The following is a 15,442-nucleotide window of genomic DNA, read 5'->3' on the forward strand; positions in this document are numbered from 1 at the left end:
TCCCTGATGGTCTAATGGTTAGGACTCTGGGCTTCCACTGCAGGGGACACTGGTTTGATCCCTGGTCAGGGAACAAAGATCCCACATGCAGCACAGCGTGGCCAAAAAATAATTATAATAATTAAAAATAAATAAATAAAATGATGCCGATATGGGACACAGCCCCGTGGAAATAACTATGGAAATTTGAGGGGTGCTTGAAAGTAGGACATGGCACATCAATGTCCATCCTTGGAACCCCCTTCCAACTTAATAAGCAGAGATTCCTATATGTTCCCTTAAGGTGGCTGCCACCTGGGCCCATGAGATAAATGGACATGGGGTCCCTACAGCAATGCAGAGTTGGGCTGAATCTGGACATGGTCCTCTTGTACCCCCTGAGGCACGAAATGCCAATAAGAGCTGTTTTGTCAACAAGCAAGAGAGAGAGAATGGAGATAGTTATGTGGCAGATTCCCTGGGGGGAAGGCCTGGATCGTAACTGGCAAGTGAGACTAATGCTGGTATCCCTGAGGGGTACAGATGGGTCCTGCCAGGAATAGACACCGATTCTGGACTGGGCTTTGCTTAGCTGGTGGTAGATGCAAATGCTCAGAATAATATAAAAGAACTGGAACAGAAGATATTGTGACAATTTGGGTGGCCGATCATCATTTCTTCAGACCAAGAACCCCACTTTATAGCCCATAATGTCCAGAGTACTAGTTTGGTAGAGAATTGGAGCAAGCAGTTAAAGCATTAGTTGTTTAAAATGGGACAATTAAAGAGCTGGCTTATACTCCTCCCTGTGTGACACAGGTATGAGTGTGGCCAAAGGAGTGTCCCCACTGGGTAGATGTCTCTGTTTTTCTGGTGGATCTGGGGAAGACAGGGTGGGGAGAAATGCTGGTAAGACTATGTAGTTTTTCCCAAGGGAGGAGGATGCTCATATAACAACTCATTTTTTTCTTTCTTTCTTCCCCACATCATCACAACTTTTTTTCTTCCTACCTGGTTCCATGACCAGGGCTGCAAATACAAGTGCCCCAAACAGTGATGATTCCTAAATAAGAGATAGCAGCTATACGTCAAACCTTATGTCAGAATTCCTACGGGACTGATGGGGCAGGATGTGCCTTCACCTCCTCTGACAAAATTGGCATTGACAGTGAATGCAGCTATAGTGATGCTGGTAAAGATAGCCCACCAGTGACCTCAACCTCTGTGGACCGAGGGGGAGGCACCGGCTAGACTAGTATAGCTGCCTGCAATCTGGACCAGCACGGTGGCTGAACCTAACGTCCCTTCCAAAGGTGGAAGCATTTGGGTGTCAATGTAGAGAAGGAGGAACAGTATCTAAGGGTAAAGTAATGGATAAATGAATTATGTCATGAGGGAAATCCAGTATTACATTAACACCTTGAAAGAGGCTCAGAGCAAGAGATGATATTCTCTGTTAGCTCGATTATACCAGATGCCTGGAAGGGTGAAGCCATATGTGCCAAGACCACTCCTGCTTTTGGAACCTGACAAGATCAGACGGAAACTTGAGACCCTAAGCGGCTTCACCCTGGCAGACACTTTCATATGATATGATGATGGACTGGAGTGATTGCTGACGGCATGGGATTCTGTAACATGCCAGTATCTTTCAAGTTGCATATTGTTTTGCTGTAAATGTTCCATGGCTAGACAAGGGGGTGGGCTGTGAAATAATAGAAAATATGTCTTTTGGTCTCTGCCCTTGGTTCCTGGAACAGAATTCCTAAAACCCTTGTGATTTCCTAAGTGATAAGAGTATTAGGAGCATCTTTTGTTCTAATATTTGGTCTCTGTCCCCAGTTTCCGACCCAGGGCTCCTAAATCCATCAGAATTTCCTGGGTGATAGGGGTGTCTTTTGTTCTAATAAGGTGACTCTGGGTGGGCTTCTTGATAGCTCCTGGATGGGGGCTGGTCACCTGAAGCTTGGAACTTTCAGTCCCACCTCTCATGCTCCAGGGAGGGAAGAGGGGCTGGATATTGTTTATAATTAATCATGCCTACGTGATGAGCCTCCATAAAAATCCCCAAAGTATGAGGTTCAGAGAGCTTCTGGGTTGGTGAACACATCTACATCCCAGGAGGGTGGTGCACTCCAACTCCACGGGGACAAAAGCTCCTGGGCTGGGGACCCTTCCAGACCTTGCCCGATGTATCTCTTCATCTGGCTGTTCATCTATATTCCTTATCCTATTTTTTTATTACATAAAAAGCTGGTAAATGTAAGTAAGTGTTTCCCCCAGTTCTGTGAGTTGTTCTAGCAAAGATTATCAAGTCCAAGGAGGGGGAAGTCATGGGAACCTCTGATTTGTAGCCAACTTGGCAGAACCTGGGGTGACCTGGAGACCTCCTACTTGTGATTGGCATCTGAAATAGGGGGCAGTCTCGTGGGACTGAACCCTTAACCTGCGGGGTCTTCAATAACTCTGGTTACTATCAAAATTGAAGAATCGTAGGACACCCAGCTGGTGTCACAGAGAATTGCCCGATGTGGGGAAAAACCCCACACATCTGGTGTCAGATGTTAAACATTGTGAGTGCGGTAGTGTGTGAGAGCAAAGGAGAAACACCAGGAGAAGGAGTGGACGTTTTTATTGCATACGGGATCCATTATGGACTGAACCAGTGTCCCTAAATTTGTATGTTGAAGTCCTAATCCCCAGTCAAAATGTGGGGATTTGGAGATAGGCCTTTAAAGAAGTGATTAAGGTAAAATGAGGCCATTAGGGTGGGCCCTCATCCAATGTGACTGGTGTCTTTATGAGAAGAGGGGATATGGACCGCAAAGAGACACCAAGGCTGCGTGGGCACAGAGGAAAGACCATGTGAGGACACAGGGACAAAACAACCACCTGCAAGGTGAGAAGAGAAGCCTGGAAAAATCGACGTTGCCTGCACCTTGATCTTGGACTTCCGGCCTCCAGAACTGTCAGGAAATAAATTTCTCTCGTTGTTCAGGCCACCTGGTCTGTGGTAGTTTGTTATGGCAGCCCCAGCGGATCAGCACAGGATCTCAGTGTTTTAGTTTGCATCTCTAGCTTGCTAATCCTGCTCACTATTTATTTTGTTTAAAACACACATGGGGTCCTGTGGCTGCCCAGCTTGCGCCACAGACTGAGCTCTTTCACTCAGCCGCCCTCGCCAGGAAGTCCGCCCCCACCTTCATCCTCATCCTTCTCCAGCTGCTCGGCCTCCCAGCACCCGGCTCCCCGGGGGGCGCGAGGGGCGGCTGTGCCTCCGGGATCTCCTCCTATTCACCCCTCCTCCGCCCTGCGCTCCCGGCCCGGGGCCGGCGCTCCAGCTCCTGCGAGCATGTTACTGGATTTTTAAATGCCTAGTACCTGCCCCGAAGTAGCACCCGGGTCTGGGATCTAGAGTTGCTAGGACCACCGCGTAGGAAGCAGAGACCCGCGCAGCCCACGTGATTGGGGGAATGAATTCGGTGGCCACAGGCAGCCGCACGCGCGCACACGGGGACCGCGGGCGGAGATGGGCGGGGGGCGTGCCAGGGCCCCGCGGAGGGGGAAGCGGCCCAGCCTCCCGCCGCCCGGAAATCCCCCCTGCGCTTGGCCGGCCGAGCGTCCTGGGGTCTCCGGGAAGGGCGCCTGGGGGAAGGGGAGGACCCCGAGCCGCCTCTCCCCCGGGCCCGGCTTCGAGGATCTGAAAAAGCAGAAGCGAGCGGCGCTCCGGAGAGTCCCACCGGAGCCGGGATCTGGGAACAGAAACTTGCGGCCGGGGCTGGGGCCGCGCCCCGCGATCTGTGTAGCGCTCGGAGGAGAGGTCCTGGGTCCGGGAGAAGTCCTGCGTCACCACCCGGCCCGCCTCGTCTCGCTGGAAGACCGAAGATCCGGCCCTTTCCCCTGCTGCGCCGTCTTCGCCTAGTGGGTTGCGCCTGACCCGCCCCTCCCCGCCGGGCCCGCCGCTCCAGTCCGGAGGAGGGGCCGTCGGCGCGGACAGGACCGGCCCGCATCCCCGAGAGGCGGCCGTCGCGGACCCGGAGCCCGAGCTTCCACCCCCTTCCCGCACCCTCTCAACTCTGCCGGCCCTCCGCTGGACGCCCCTGTGCCCCCCGGATCGTGCTCCCAGGGTCCCGGATCCCCGAGCGGCCCCCCATCCCCTCGCCCACTCCTCGTATCCCGCGCCGGGTCCCCTGAACCAATCTGGGCCCCTGATCTCCACCCCCGGATCCCCAGGGCGGCGTGGGTCAGGTCCCCTCGAGCTCCGCCGGCTGCCAGGGCAGGACCGCGCCATGCTCCGGCTCCTGGCGCTGTTGCTCCCGCTGCTGCCGCAGCCCGCGCGCGCCCGGGAGCCCTCCGCGCAGGACGTGAGCCTGGGCGTGGTGAGTGCCGGGGTTCGCGGGCTCCTGAACCTGCAGGGGTCTGGGAGAGGGAAGCCGGGGCCTGAACTCTCGGGTTCAGAGGAAGCTGGGGGCGGTTCAAATGTCCAAAGAGTGACCGGGGATGGAGACAGGGGACCCAAATTATTGGATCCGTCAGGAGGTTCGGGGCCCGAATTTGGAAATCTGGAAAGGGGTTATGGTCGGGAGGTGGGGACTCTTGGGAACAGATGAACAAGGGCAAGCCCAGGGCTGGAGGGCCTGTACCTTGAGATGGGGAGCAGGCCAGTACCCGAGGCTGAGGACTCTGGACTATCCATGTCTGGTGAGAGGTGGGGCTTCCAGGATGGTGGTGGGAAGGGAAAGTCCCATCTCTTCGACCTTTCCTGCTTCCCCTGTTCCCTCCTCTGGTCTAGGACTGGCTGACCCGCTATGGCTACCTGCCGCCACCTCACCCTGCCCAGGCCCAGCTGCAGAGCCCTGCAAAGCTGCGGGATGCGATCAAGGTCATGCAGAGGTTTGCGGGTCTGCCAGAGACAGGCGTCCTGGGTATGTGGCCCCCATCCTCCCTCCCCCAGCCCAGCCTCCGCACCCAGCCTGACCGTTGTTGCCCACCCAACCAACCGCAGTTTCTAAACCTCCCGTGTATCTGAATCATGGGCGTTATGAAATGCTGACCTCAGGTCCCAACTCAGAGGTTCTAAGATATTCCTCTTTCAGTAATTATCAGGAATCTCTTCTTGATAAATGACATGTGAGGTCATTTCAGGCTCTGCTGGTATAGTGAACAAGGTAAATGAGGTCCCTGCTCTCTCGGAGCTAACATCCTAGAGGGAGACACACACAGATCAAGAACAGAAATATGCAAACTAATTTCAGATAGTGGTGAGCATTCTGATGAAAATAAAATGCTAATGGTATTCAGGGAGCTGGTCTGGGCAGGGCAGGCCTCTCTGAAAGATGTCATATGAGTTGGGAGGAGCTCATATGACTTGAAGAATTCATAGGACACAAAGAGGAGGAAACAGCCATGGGAAGATGTGGGAAAAGAGTGTCACAGGCAAGTGCAAAGGCCCTGTGGCAGACACTGGCTTGCATGCCTGTAATGAAAGGAGGACTGATGAGCTAAACAAGAACCTGATCAGGGGCCGTGAAAGGTGTTTCGGTTTGATTTCAAGTGTGATAAGAAACCCTGAGCGGGTTTGAGGGAGAGAGGCAACTTGATGTGATTTGCAATTTTTTTGTGTGTGATTTGCAATTTTAAGCTTCCTCTGCTTACTGCTGGAGAATGGAGGGTGGGGAGCACCCAGAACAGGAAGGAGGCACGTAGTGTTCAGGCAACGATGTGATGAGACGCAGCTGAATCCAGGGTGTATATTTTGGAGGTAGAGCTGAGAGGCTCGTCTGTTGGGTTAAATGAAAGGAAGAGAGAGGTGGAGGGGTCCTGTCCAGCTACGAGGGGAGGTAGGACCCTTTGGGCAACAGGATGTGCTCAATTGCTCTTTTTTTTTTTTTTTTTTGCGGTACGCGGGCCTCTCACTGTTGTGGCCTCTCCCGTTGCGGAGCACAGGCTCCGGATGCACAGGCTCAGCGGCCATGGCTCACGGGCCTAGCCGCTCTGCGGCATGTGGGATCTTCCCGGACCGGGGCATGAACCCGTGTCGCCTGCATCGGCAGGCGGACTCTCAATCACTGCGCCACCAGGGAAGCCCTCAATTGCTCTTTTTCACCTCAACCTTCACTTGGAGTGAGGGGACGGCTGGGGATGGAGCCAAGCTGGTAAAGGGGATTCCAGGAGATCTGACCTAGGAGGGGCTTGCCACAGACCAGAGACCCAGCTGGCCTGAGGACTTTCAACTTTATCTGGATGTGATGGGGACTTGGGAGCTAGCGTGTGAGGTATGGGCAACCTCCCAGGGGTTCCAGCCTCCAAGAGAGTAGTTCTCACTGCACCCCCAGGGTTCCTTTCTCTAGAGGCCAGCGGCCAGGGCTCAGGGAAGCAGGATGCCCAGATCCTGGCCTGAGACTCTTGAGTCCATGCAGGGCCGTGCAGAGAGTGATACTACCCAGAAGGGCAGTGTCATAGTCTGGTATGAGCTGGCTTCCAGAATTAGATGGCCTGGGTTCCAATCGAAGATGTGGGGCCTTATTGGGCAAGTGTTTGAAGCACTATGAGACTCAGTTTCCCCATGGAGAAAGTGAGCTTGTGCCTACTGGTGACCCCCCTCTGCCACAACCTCTCCCCCAGACCCTGTGACAGTGGCCACCATGCATAAGCCCCGCTGCTCCCTGCCTGATGTGCTGGGGGCGGCGGGGCTGGTCAGGCGGCGCCGCCGGTATGCTCTGAGTGGTACCGTGTGGAAGAAGCGAACCCTGACGTGGAGGTAGGTCCTGGCGCCCTCTCCCACCCTGGGCCTGCCTGACCCAGCTTCGAGTGAGTGGCTGCCTTCTCTCTCCTCAGCCCCCCTCACTCGCCCCTCCTCTTTCCAGGGTAAACTCCTTCCCCCAGGGCTCAGTGCTGAGCCAGGAGACAGTGCGGACCCTCATGCACCATGCCTTGACCACCTGGGGTGTTGAGTCAGGCCTTGAATTCCAGGAAATGGGTTCTCAGGACCCGATGGAGCCTGATATCCTTATCGACTTTGCCCGGGCCTATCACCAGGACAGTTACCCCTTCGACGGGCAGGGGGGCACCCTCGCCCATGCCTTCTTCCCTGGGGAGCACTCCATCTCTGGGGACACTCACTTCGATGATGAGGAGATCTGGACTTTTGGGTCAAAAGGTACACTCTCCCCTCTTCTGAGAGATCCTCTCCCCAGATCTGTCTGTCCTTAAGAATTAAGTTTAAATTACCTTTATTTATGGAGGCTGTATCAGTTGGGCTTCTCCAGAGAAATAGAACCAGTTGGATGTGTGTGTGTGTGTGTGTGTGTGTGTGTGTGTATGTATGTGTAGAAAGTGATTTATTTTAAGGAATTGGCTCATAGGATTCCAGAGGCTGGTAAGCCCAAAATCTGTAGGGCAGGCCTGCAAGCTGGAAATTCAGGTGACTTGGTGGTGCACTTCTGAGTCCGGTATTTGCAGAACAAGCCAGCTGGAAACCCAGGCAGGATTTCTACATTGCAGTCTTTGAGGCAGAATTCCTTCTTCTCCAGGAAAGCTCAGTTTTTGTTCTTAATGCCTTCAACTGATTAGACGAGGCCCACCCACGCTATGGAGGGTGATCTGCTCTACTTACTGTCAATTGAATATAAACGTTATCCATGTCTATAAAATAACCTCCACAACAATATCTAGACTGGTGTTTGATCAAGCACCGGGGCGCCATAGTCTGGCCGAGTTAACACAGAAAATTGCCCATCACAGAGTCCTGTTAGATGCTCAGCTCCAAGGTAGGGCTGAGGACTTAAAGGGGCAAAAACACAGCTCTGCCAGCAGCTGAGTCAGAAGAGTAACTGGCAATTGCTACACATGGTGACAAAACCACGGGGAATCACAACAGAGGATGTCCTCAAGCCTGGGAGTGCTCAAAGGAAGGCTGATCCAAAGCTCTTGAGTGCCGGGGACTTCCTGGAAGTGGTGACTTTGTTTGTTCCACACATATATACTGAGTACCAACTAGTGCCCGAGGTTCCACTCTCCCGGCGTATGCAGGGCAGGGGTGGGGTGGGGGTGTGGGAGAGGGGACACATAAGAAAGCACAAGCCAGTGAGCTCTCTGAGGCCAGGGGAGTCAGGGGTGGGAGCACTGGGGGGAGAAATGGCCTGGGACATTTGGGGCTGGAAGGCAAAAATATGGTGTTGGGAGGGGACTACAGAGGCTGGAGGGCAGGTCTCACATCACGAGGGGTCTTGGACAGCACATGGTGGGGTCTGGATGATAGGATTCTGAAGGCAGTGGGAACTGTGGAAGGTTTTGCATTCTAGAAATACCACTGGCTGCCGTTGGGGGCAAGATAGGGACAGGGAGGCAGGAAGCTATCTTGGGGTCCAGGTGAGAGATGGTGGAGGGGATGGGAGTGGGGGCAGAGGGCAGTGGGCAGCTCTGAGGGGAGTCTAGTCAGGATGGGCAAAGATTGGGATCTGACTGGGTTCTAGGGGTGAAGGGGGGTGAGGATGGTTGGGTACCAGCCAGGTTTCTGGCTCAAGGCCCCTGGAGGATGGTGTCCTGTTAATACAGGTGGGAAGTGGGGGAGGAGGAGGAGCAGACTCGGGAAGGCAGGGGTGAGTTCAGGTTGGGACGTGTGCCTGCAGTGCTGGTTGGCTGGTCAGTGCAGGTGGTGCATTAGTGGTTGGGTATCTTGCACTAGAATTTGGATTCCTCCAACTTAGGTCAGGTTCCCCAGAACTGGAGCTTGAGAGGAAAATTCTTGTGCAAGCAGTTTTCGGGGGCATGTTCTCAGGGGAAAGGGAAGCAGGAGAGGACTGGGGAAAGAAGCTAAGCAAGGATGTGGTCTCAGCTGGACAGGAGCCTGACCCCACAGGGAACACTGGAGCATAAATAATGCCACAGGGCTGGTTCTGCCTGGAGGAAGGGGGCCCAGCTCTTCCAGCCCCCCGCTCCCCACATCGATCAGCCACTGGCTGCAGACTGCTCAGGGAAGGGGAGGCTGGGCCAGGAGGGAGAGCCATTTCCTGGGGGAGGGGGTGGCCGGAGGATGGGCACACAGGCTCTGTAGAGGATTTGGGTGAGGTGCAGATCACATAGATAGACAAATCCACCATAGGGAGGCTGTGTAATGCAGCATTTAAGATCTCCGGGTTGAAGTGGAACTCGAGCCAGGGTTCTTCTGCCTGCTGCGTGTATCAGTTACTTGACCTCAATGTGCTCAGTTTCTTCATCTGAGAAGTGGGGATAATAATAGTATGTGCTGGTCCCATGGGCTTGCAGATTAGACGAATAATTCACCTACAGCTCTCAGCACAGAACAGGCTGTTCACTGCCAGCTGCTATGAGCTGGGTCTGGTGGCAGATTTGAGAGTTGGCAGTACTTGGGGGTAAGGTTCCAGGAGAATGTAGAATGTGACGATCAAGTTCAGAGCTGTGGGGTGTCCCACAGTTAAGAGGAGGGTGGCAGGGAAGGAGGAATGAAAGGAAATGGAGAAAAACCAGGCTGAGGGCTTCCCTGGTGGCGCAGTGGTTGAGAGTCTGCCTGCCGACGCAGGGGACACGGATTCGTGCCCCGGTCCGGGAAGATCCCACATGCCGCAGAGCGGCTGGGCCTGTGAGCCATGGCTGCTGAGCCTGTGCGTCCGGAGCCTGTGCTCCATAATGGGAGAGGCCACAACACTGAGAGGCCCGCGTACCACACACACACACACAAAAACAGGCTGAAAGGTGACCAAGAACAAAAGCAAAGGAGGAAGTGGACAGGAGTGAGCAGGGCAGCAAATCATCCAGTAAGTTATTTATGCCTGGATCTGGCCCTCTGGGGACAAAGTGACCTTAGTGCCCACAGGCTTGGTGGGTGGCGGGAGAATCTAGACCACAGAGGCGTGAGAGGAGCTGAGGAATTGAAGGCTGAGTTCAGACCACTGACCAGAGAACTTGTTGGGGAGGGAGAAGGGATATGGATGGGGGGCAGACAGGTCCAGGGGGTGTCTTAGGATGAGGGAGTCTTGAGCACTCAGGGACAGTGGATGAGCCAATAGAAAGAAAGGGGTGGGGGATGGGTACATGGATCATGGATTAATGGATGGATAAATGGATGGATGAACGGACACACGGATGGATGGATGGACAGCTGGATGCATGCACGTATGAATGCAGTGATGAACGGATGGGTGGGGCATTGTCCTTGTCCTGGAGGAGGTGAGCGAGGCAAGGACCTCTGCCCAGGGCACTGCAAGAGGCAGGAGGTGAGCTGGGGGAGATGAAGCGCTGTGCCCGATGCACAGGAAGTTACAGATTACACCAGCGGCCTGTCTTGATGAAATAGGAAATGCATTTGTCAGCATTTGTCATCTAAGAGTTGGGAGCTGGGGCTGGGGCTGGGTAGCGGGCTGAAGGGGCTATGAGTCTGGAATTGAAGCTGAGTGGAGAGAGCAAAGGAGCTGCCCACTGAGGCTGTGGGCAAGGATGCGAGGAGGTGCTGAGGACCCCCAGAGATGGGCACCGGGAGTCTCATGTGGCTGGATCTGCATGGTTGTGTAATTTCCCCAGCTGAATAGCGTGAGAAGGTTGCAAGAAAGGGGTGCGGCCAAAGGAGAGGCAAGGCGGGGTGGGGGGGAGTGGTGAGATATGAAAAAGATCTACCCAATTAAGACACCAAATGTCCTGTCCTCCAATTTCTTAGAAAAAGCACTCAGTGCAGTGAGAAAATCCACAGTCAACATGGGAATTCATCAGTACTTACAAGTTTGACCAAGACATCTGAAATCATTGCTGAGCTGCAGGACAGCACAGCCAGGGTACCAGCTCTGTCATTTAACTTGATCTCTCTGTGCCTCAGTTTCCTCACTTGTAAAATGGGGATAGGAGGTAGAGGTTTGTGAAAAGTAAATGGGGACAAGTGTTTGCTACTCTGCTTATGACTCACTCATTTCATCCTTAGATTCTCGCCTAGTGGCCTTGAGGGGTGGAGAGAAATTTGCTTTTCAGTTCACCAGGTTACTTCCAATAAACCCACATGCAGCACTGCTCACTCTAGTTAGAGATTTCCATGAAGTAGATCAACATCTGGGGAAATCTGTACCTCCAGGCGGGGCTGCTTGCCTCTCTTGCTGTCTCTGTCCCTCCTTGGCCTCTCACTGGCTCAGGAATCAATGAGGCGCTGGGGTTTGGCCAGCAGCTGGGAGTGTGGAGAGGCTCGGTCCTGGCACCTGGGCTGTCCCCCCAAGGAAGAGGCTTCTGTGGTCAGAGAGGCTGGGCGCCAGGGCTAGCAGGCTGTGGTTGGAGAGTCCGTGCTAGAGCTTTGTGTTCTGAGAGGGATGAAGTCTGCAGTGGTGGGGAGGGAAGGCGAGGACCCCAGGGAGGTGGGGGTGGGGGTGGAGGCATGGGAGAGGGAGATGGGGGAGGGAAAATAGAGGACTGAGGGGTTGTGGGCACTGGGGCGGGAGGTGAAGCCGGGACGGCAGACCATGGGGTGGGAGTGGGGCCATGGAGTCTGACCAACATTCCCCATGGTGGGAGTGGGAAGGGTTTGGAGGGGTGGCGGGCCTCTGCCAACAGACTGGAGCTGTGAGAAGGGTACTCCAAGGGCTGGAGCTCCCTTAAGAGAACCGCACACACCCTAAGTTTCCTGATTCCCCCAGAATGTTTCTGTATGTTGCCTTCTTGGGGGAAGGGGCTTCGTCAGTGTAAAGCTGCTCCTTCCTCTATTCACACTGTTTCCTCCTGCTCTTCCCCCAACCTGCTCTGTGGCTCTTTTCAGACTGGCACTCCAGTATCTAGCACGGCCAAACAAGGCTACTCAAGAACATTTACCAAATAAGTGAATGCAGAGAGGAAGGATAAAATGGCTGGGGGGGTGGGGGCGGGTGTCCGGGTAGAGGAGGCCATGGCCACCTGTGAGGGTCTCCTGGTTGTTTCTGCCCAGCAGAAGGCCCCATTCCCCGGGGCCTGGGGGTGCTAGGGGTGGGGGTGGGGCACAGCTCCAGCCCATTCTCCCTCCCTCCCCAGATGGCGAAGGGACGGACCTGTTTGCCGTGGCTGTTCATGAGTTTGGCCACGCCTTGGGCCTGGGCCACTCCTCAGCGGCCAACTCCATCATGAGGCCCTTTTACCAGGGCCCGGTGGGCAACCCCACCGAGTACCGCCTGTCCCAGGACGACCTCGAAGGCCTGCAACAGCTCTACGGTACAAGGAGCGATGGGGCGCTCGCCGGTTAGCCTCTGCAGCAGGGTCAGGGGACTCACCGCTCTCTAACGGTTTCTCCACAGGGAAAGCAGCCCAAACCCCACTTGACAAGCCCACAAGGAAACCCCTGGCTCCTCCTCCCCCGCCCCCTGCCCTGCCCCCGGACCGGTGAGTATCTCTTCTGCTGTGAGGCCTTGGGTGAGCTCCCTAACCTCAGGGTCCTCCTACACGAGATGGGCAGGTAAGAGTCCCTGCCTTGTAGGATGCCGTCCAGGTTAAGTAAAGGGAGAGGGGCCCCCCAACCCTCTCTGTTCACCTCTCTTTTCCTTCCCAGCCCCTCCCAACCCGTTCCTGATCGATGTGATGGCCATTTTGACGCCATCGCCAACATCCGAGGCGAAACTTTCTTCTTCAAAGGTAAGTGACTTCGGACCTCCCCGACCCCATATAGTTGGCTTCCTACCCACTTAGAGTGACCCGCCCGCCGGGGCTATGAGGTTCGCAGGGATGCGGGACTTTCAGTGCTAAAAAGGGGAAAGCCCTGGATCAGCCGGTCACCCAAGAGCCACTGCAGCCTTGATTTTCAGATGGACCTGCCCAACCTGCGGTGGGAGGGGAAACCTAGCGCTGTGTTCGAGCCACACACTGCGGGGTGGGGGGTGGGGAGGAGACCTCCTGCCGTCTCATCTCACGCCCACATGCCCACCCCTTCTTCCCCCGTAGGCCCGTGGTTCTGGCGCCTCCAGCCCTCGGGACAGCTGGTGTCCCCCCGGCCCGCCCGGCTCCATCGCTTCTGGGAGGGGCTGCCGGCCCAGGTGAAGGTCATCCAGGCCGCCTACGCCCGGCCTCCGGACGGCCGGATCCTTCTCTTCAGCGGTGAGTGGGGCTCGAGGCGTGGCTGGCTCCGGGCGTGCGCAGCGCCGCTCACCTGCCCCTCCCCCCCACCCACTCAGGTCCGCAGTTCTGGGTGTTCCAGGACCGGCAGCTGGAGGGCGCCGCGCGGCCGCTCACGGAGCTGGGGCTGCCCGCGGGAGAGGAGGTGGACGCCGTGTTTTCTTGGCCGCTGAACGGGAAGACCTACCTGATCCGGGGCAGGCGGTACTGGCGGTACGACGAGGCCGCAGCGCGCCCGGACCCCGGCTACCCGCGCGACCTGAGCCTCTGGGAGGGGGCACCGCACGCCCCCGACGACGTCACCGTCAGCAACACAGGTGGGAGAGAGCGCCCGCGGGGAGAGGCCGAGGGATGGGGAGCTAGAGGACGTCCCGGGGTTTTGGAGAGCCCTGGGGAGAGAAGCTACACGGGGGGAGGGGCAGGCCTGGACCAGCCCCTGAAGCATCTGCTCCCTCCCCTCAGGTGACACCTACTTCTTCAAGGGCGCCCACTACTGGCGCTTCCCCAAGGGTAGCGTCAAAGCCGAGCAGGACTCTCCCCAACCAATGGGCCCTAAGTTTCTGGACTGCTCCGCCCCCAGACCCCCCAAAGCGACCCTTAAGCCAGGAGCCTGCGACTGTCAGTGCGAGATCAGTCAGGCGGCAGGGCGGCCGTCCGTGGCCCCCCTGCTGCCCCTTCTGCCCCTGCTGGTGGCGGGCTTCGCCTCCCGCTGAGGGGGGACCGCCCGCCACATGGAAGGGACCAGATCTCCCACCGCGGGCCCTCTGTCCCCGGAGGCGGAGCTCAGCGAGGATGCACCTGGGCGGATGCGGGTGGAGTTAAGCCCTGGGAAGGCCAAGAGGTGGCGACAGGACTAGCCCTGGCACTGAATGCCCCACGTGTTTGGCCTCCTAGTTCTCTCCTTCCCCTCCCCTGGCAACCCGGACTCCGGCCTGGCTTCGACCCCGCAGGACTCTTATTTTCCCAGAATACCTAGCCTTTCCCGGAGCTCAGCCGGCTGACTCCCTGCAGCCTTGGACCCGCCTGACAACAGCAGCTGTCCCAAGCTGTTCAGGTCTTTACAGGACAGGCCTGCCCCGGACGCTGAACCCCAGGCTGGCTCTCCACCTGCTGCTCTGACGTTTCTCACCCTGCCCTGCGTCCATGAAGTCCCAGTCAAGCCATATTGGTGGAGACCCCAAACCCAGCCCTGAGACCACCCCTGAGCACCAGTGTCCCAAGTTCTGGGTGGACCTTCTTTCTAGTCACCACGCTGGTACCAGAAATGCCTACGTTCAATAGGACACCATCCTGTCCCTAAAACGCCTCTCCCCACCTCCACACCTGAGCCTCTACCACCTCCTTCTGAACTGCTTGGCTCCATCAGCTCAATGCTGGTGGAAAGACAGTGGACTGGTCCCTTCTTAGTCCAGGGTCACTGGCTCCTCAGCTTTCCTGCGTGATGAGTGAGTGGAACCTGGGCCATCTCATTGACCCCACTGCAACCTCCCCCCTGCCCACTATCCACAGAATTCAGGATCTAAATCAGTGCCTCTGCAACTATGCTTTTGGAATATTACACAACAGAATGACCCACTAAACTTAAAAATGCAGATTCCATGCCCTCGCTCTGAATGCTCACTCTGGGGCTGGGGCCATGAATCTGCATTTGAACAAGCTGGGGTGGGGGTGGGGGTGGCCCTGCTGGGCAAGGGAGCTGGGCCAGCAGCTGTCATCTCTGTGTCTCTGCCTTGTGGCTTTTCTGTGTCTCTGCCATGTTCTCTCTCCCAGGGGCCAACCCCTTCCTGTTGTCTACAAAGCCCAGCTGATGGCCTTGGTTGAGAGAGGTCCACCCCCCATGTGTGGAGTCACTTAGCAGCCACTTCTTTGGTTGGTACCCAGCTTCAGCGGCCCCACAGTGCTGCCCAGAGCTGAGGCCAGTGGGGATGTTGCCCACCTCGGTCACGAGCAGGAGACCAGTAGGAGGGCGACAGCCAGGTGTCTTCAACCAGCCTGGAACCTGAAAATTCAAGGCCACCAGAAAGCCATCTGGGCCTCTGTTAGGATCCTTGTGAAGTATGAGGAGGAGGAAACTTGTATTTGAAGAGCTTGTCAGCCCCACCAGGAGGACAATAAAAATGACGGGAGAGAAAGCCCTTCGTTTCTTCTGAGCACTGATGGAGCTGGGGTGAAGTTCGGTGGCAGAAACTTGACAGACCCAAATCACTCTGATTTGCAGAAGAGGTTGGAGTCCAGCATTGATGGGAGACAGGGTGGATGAGAATGAATGGGAGGAGGAACCCAAAAGTTGGTTGAAGGGAGCCCAGAGGAGGGATGTCCCATGTGAAATTTGAGGCTGCTTTCACTGCTACAATGGAAACTTCTTCTGCAGCCTTTAAGACTTCATTAAGTCTGC

General features: G+C 56.0%; 1 protein-coding gene across 1 annotated transcript; it reads left to right on the forward strand.

The window, feature by feature from the left end:
* Positions 1-4,268: 4,268 nt before the first annotated feature.
* On the forward strand, positions 4,269-14,675 carry MMP25 (matrix metallopeptidase 25; the record flags this gene model as incomplete). The annotated part of the gene is made up of 10 exons (XM_079945544.1): positions 4,269-4,358; positions 4,772-4,904; positions 6,604-6,739; positions 6,846-7,138; positions 11,977-12,153; positions 12,237-12,321; positions 12,488-12,570; positions 12,877-13,029; positions 13,107-13,364; positions 13,510-14,675. The coding sequence occupies 10 exons, from the start codon at positions 4,269-4,271 to the stop codon at positions 13,758-13,760; spliced, it is 1,659 nt and encodes a 552-aa protein (XP_079801670.1). The 3' UTR covers positions 13,761-14,675.
* Between the last annotated feature and the right edge of the window lie 767 nt (positions 14,676-15,442).

This window comes from Stenella coeruleoalba (genome assembly GCF_951394435.1).
Source record: "Stenella coeruleoalba genome assembly, chromosome: 15".
NCBI classification, from domain to species: domain Eukaryota; kingdom Metazoa; phylum Chordata; class Mammalia; order Artiodactyla; family Delphinidae; genus Stenella; species Stenella coeruleoalba.